This window comes from Elephantulus edwardii, unplaced genomic scaffold (genome assembly GCF_000299155.1).
Source record: "Elephantulus edwardii isolate Elephantulus edwardi_28Jun2011 unplaced genomic scaffold, EleEdw1.0 scaffold00064, whole genome shotgun sequence".
Taxonomy (NCBI): domain Eukaryota; kingdom Metazoa; phylum Chordata; class Mammalia; order Macroscelidea; family Macroscelididae; genus Elephantulus; species Elephantulus edwardii.
Genome location: NW_006399814.1, coordinates 1,028,920 through 1,033,617, shown reverse-complemented (window position 1 = coordinate 1,033,617; position 4,698 = coordinate 1,028,920). Strand labels below are relative to the sequence as shown.

The window sequence follows — 4,698 nt, the reverse complement described above, 5'->3', positions numbered from 1 at the left end:
AGGCCACACACACACACACACACACCCCATGAGTACACTGTGAGAGCCCATCTACACACACACACACACACACACTGTGAGTACACTGTGAGAGGCCATACACACACACACACACACACACACACACACACCGTGAATACACTGTGAGAGGCCATCTACACACACACACACCCCGTAAGTACACTGTGAGAGGCCATCTACACACACACACACACACACACCCTCCCATACGTACACTGAGAGGCCTGGGAGTACACTGGGAAGAGGCCGTCTTGGCTGACGCCTTCATGCTGAATGTTGGTGAATCTGAACAGTCCACCATTTCTGTCACGGGGAGCTCTGACGTGGTAGTCCACTTGGAGTTGGAAAGCTAACCCAAAGGTCACACCTTCCTAGAAAGTCGTGGTTGGAATCCACCAGCCGCTCTTGGGGAGAAGATGAACAGTCTCCTGTTCTGCAATTTACAGCCTGGGAAACCTGCTGGACAGTCAGCTATGATTTGGTTCCAACTCAGTGGTTGTGTCTGTTTAGCTTGTTGTTGTTATGTGCTTTCGAGTTGCTCTCAACTCATAGCGACCCTGTGAAAAACAGCCCTGAAACCTGCTCCGTCCTGTGCCAACTTTACTGTCTCCGACACACCTACCCCCATTACCCCAGTACTGTATCAATCCATCTCATCGATGGTCTCACTCTTTCTCCATCCCTCCACCCTTTCAAGCATTAGGTCCCTTTCCAAGGACCAGTTCCTCCTTATAACATGCTCAAAACATGTCAGATGAAGCCTCAGAGTCCTTGACTCCAAGGAGCAGCCTGGTTTCACCCTCTCCTTGATGAACTTGTTTGTTCTCTTAGCAGTCCATGGTATATTCAACACTCTTTTCCAGCACCACAGATCAAAGGCATCAATTCTCTTTGTATCATCCCTAGTAATTGTCTAGCTCTCTGACACATAACAAGCAATTGTGAAGACTATGGCCTGGATCAGGTGCACCTTAGTCTCCAGGCTGACATCACTGCTCTTCTGTTCTCTAAAGAGATCCATGACAGCAGACTTTCCCAGAGCAATTCATTTCTTGATTTCCTGGCTGCTGGGACCAAGAGTGTTGATTGTGGAGTCAAGCAAACTGAAGCTGTGAACAATCTCAATCGCTTCACCATCTATCATGATGCTACCAATTGGCCCAGCGGTGAGAACCTTTGTCTTCTTGATGTTGAGATTCAACCCATATTGAAGGCTTCAGTCCCTGACCTTCTGCAGCATGTGACTCAGGTCCTCCTCAGTTTCAGCAAGCAGGGTAGTGTCATCTGCGTAACACAGATTGTTGATAAATCTTTCTCCAATCCTGATGCCACAGTTTTCCTCATAGAGCCCAGCCTCCCGGATGAACTGCTCTGCACATAGATTGAAAAGGTATGGAGACAGAATACATCCCTTTCTGATTTTGAACCCTGCAGTGTCTCCTTGTTCTGTTCTGACGACTGCCTCCTAGTCATAAGGTCACAAGGTCGCTGTGAGTTGTGGCCAACAACAGACCACATGAAGTACCTGCTCTCTTGCCCACAACTCACGTTTACAGCCGACGGGTTCAAGACAAGCTTACATCCAAACCAAACCAAGCACGTTGTGGTGACAGCAAACGTGGAGACAAACAAGATCTGGAAGTTAGGGATCTGGAAAACAGGACGAGAAGAGGTTTTAAACAGCAGGTGCTCAACCATGCCTCACGTCATTCTGGAGCCCTGCAAGGCGGGGCCTCGGGGAGACAGACTCCCAGCAGGAGGTCCCAGGGACAGCCCTGTGGTGGGGAGAGGGCATGTCCCCGCCGGACAGCTGTGGGCAGCTCCTGCACTGTGCTCCTCACATGTGTGCACACTCACTGCCACACACACACACGGACCTACACACCCATACGTGTGCACACATGTACGTACCTGAGCACATGCACAAATGCCTCTCACTCCACCTTCTTGCCCGCTGTGAGCCTCGGGGTCACCTAGCCAGGCAGGGGGCGTGGACAGGAGGACAGGGGCTGGGGCAAGGGGTGGGACTCACCGCATTGACCCTTCTCTTCGTCACAGCAAAGCTCACAATTGCAGCGGGCACACACTGGGGGTCAGAGAGAGAGAGAGGGAGCAGAGTTTTACTTTGATGGTTAAGCTTCCAGAAAGATCCAAATCAAGTGGGCAAAGTATCTCCAATCCACTAGATATGAGGGGACTTGCTCAACTTTGAGGAACATTCACTCTTTGCAATAGTTTATTCTGGAAAGTTTATTTTCTGATAAGCTTCAGGGAGGAAGTCACTCCTGCTCTTGGGGCCATGCAGGCCACAGCTTAGACCACAAGGCAGACATCAATGATAGTGACCACTACAGAAAGGACACCCTGCCAGGGAAGTCAATGGGAGAGCAGGACTCAGGGCTCCTGCCCAAGACCAAGGAGGGCCAGTGTGGGGGTCAGCTGGGAGCTGAGGGACTTGGACAAGGCAGCACACAAGAACAGGGACCAGAGCAAGCAGGGTGAGGCTCAGATCCTGCCTGGGGTGAAAGTCCCCAGGACACTGGTGTCCAGCCCTATGGACACTGAGTGGTCCCCATCCTGACACTGGGGGGCATCTTGCAGATGGGAAGCCTGAGACTCTTGGGAAGAACTAGGGGGCTTCTGAAGACAGGGGAGCCTGGGGCCCCCGGGAGGAGGGAGGCAGGGAGGCCGAGGCACTCCCAGGCTTGGAGCCTGAGCACAAATCATGATAAACTGAGAGGAGGGCTGGCCCGCTCAGTTGTGGAGGACACAGTGTTGCTGAGAAGAGCTGCCTGCAGTGGAAAGAGGGTGTGGGGGACAGGGGTGGACAAGGAGGCTGGGACCTGGGCAGTAGCGCCACTGGCTCCAGTTCCCAAGTGCCTGAGACTTCCAGAGGGACTTCCCCAGGAGCGAGCACAGAAGGCCCAAAAGCTCAGTCCAGCAAGGCCTGGGTCAAGTTCCTTCAGAGTCTGTTCTGAGGAGTGGGCCGCGGCAACATGGTGAGGCCCACGAGGTGGGGCCCTTTTGTTTTTCAGGACTGCCCTCATTAAGCAGTGGGAGACTTGGGGGGATTTGCAGTCAGGAGAGGAAAGGGTCTCCAGCTGAGAGTTTAGGCCCTTAGGAGGCCAGAAAAGTTACCCCAGTCCAGTGCTACAGGTGTGTCCTACAGGGGCGTGCTGCAGGTGGATGCTCCAGGTTTGTGCTGCAGGTGCGTGCAGCAGGTGTGTCCTATAAGTGTGTCCTTCAGGTGCATGCTGCGTGTGGCTGTTACAGGTGCATACTGCATATATGTGCTGCGTGTGCATGCTGCAGTACCTGCTGCAGGTGCTTGCTGCACAAGTAGCAAGACTCACACTTTGTTACTTTTCAAAAGTAACAAATTCTGCCTGACTTCACATCTCAAGAGGAGAGGGGGTTGGGTACAAGGAGGTAGGGTACAGGCTGCAGAGTACGTGAGAGCATGTCACACAGCAGCAGGAAGGGGCTGGAACTTACAGAACCAGCTGCACAGCGCAGGTAGTCCATCTCCGAAGGAAACACGTTTCCCAGGTAAAGTGAAAAGCCGGAGGTTACTAGGAGGCAGCTCTGCAGAAGGGAACACCAAGGTCAAAGAGCGGCTGTTGCTGAAAAGGAAGCAGCTGGGAAACAGGGCCCCTTGGTTATAATATAACAGGTGTGAGAGTCAGGGAGTGGACAGCGTCGTCCCAGTACACACCTGTATCAGGGCCCCACTGCCCAGCTCCTCCTGAAGCACGCTCCCCACCCCACCAGGTGCCAAGCACTGAAGCTTGATAGTGGAGGAGGGACTCTGAAAATCTGAAGATATAGTATCTATCACCCTGAAAGCACCTACACCCAACAGGGGCCAGCTCAGGGGCTTTGGGGCCCCTCCAGAAAACCCAGCATGCTCCCCGTGCAGACATGACCCCTCTGAGGAATACCACGACACTCCAGCCCATGATCCGCTCAGATCCGTGTGGGCACCCCCTCCCCTTCTCCCATGTGGCGCAAGGGAGACTTTCAAGACCACAAAGTCCCACCCTGTACCTCTTGCACCCAGGCCCTGCAGAACCCCCTCATGCATCCTTCCGCCAACTGGCAATACCCTGCATGCAGTCCTCGCTCCTCTCTGTTCAATTCTATCTCCACACACCCCTCAGGGCAGGGAGGGGCTGCCTACTGGGCTCTCCACCTGCTCCAGCCCCATGGCTTTTCAAAGCTCTTTCCCCCCAAGACTATTCCACTCTAGAGCTTCAGGCTTCCACCCTCACCTCCTTCAGTCTTCAAACAAACACTCATGGGTGGACAAAGGCATCCTGACCACCTTCCCCACCCCTCAGCGCCCTGGCCCCACTTACTACACCTCTGGTTCTTACTGTCTCTGAGCCTTCACAGCACCCAGCCCTAAGGTGACACACATAGTTCATGTCATCAGAGCTCCCTGCTGCATCTCACTGGAGACCCGGGGAGTCAGCATACCCGAGCCAGGCGCTTGCCAACTGTAGTGTCACACGCACACACCAGGTACAGGCATGTACACCGGCACACGGTGGTCATACATATGTGTACAAGCCACACACATGACATTCATAACACACGTGTGTATCAATAACATGCATGCACATTAGCAGACACATGAAGACCCACCACACACATGCACCTACCACACACATGTGC

The 4,698-nt window shown here is 53.4% G+C and overlaps 1 protein-coding gene across 1 annotated transcript in view; it reads right to left on the bottom strand.

Moving 5' to 3' along the window:
- The window catches only part of MLC1 (megalencephalic leukoencephalopathy with subcortical cysts 1), a 27,915-nt gene that overhangs the window by 21,156 nt on the left and 2,061 nt on the right, over positions 1 to 4,698 (bottom strand). The window contains exons 2-4 of the mRNA XM_006888023.1: positions 3,517 to 3,606; positions 2,054 to 2,107; positions 1,570 to 1,671 (exon numbers count right to left, since the gene is read on the bottom strand). Coding sequence (XP_006888085.1) covers positions 1,570 to 1,671; positions 2,054 to 2,107; positions 3,517 to 3,606 — 246 coding nt within the window. The remainder of the gene's footprint in view (positions 1 to 1,569; positions 1,672 to 2,053; positions 2,108 to 3,516; positions 3,607 to 4,698) is intronic.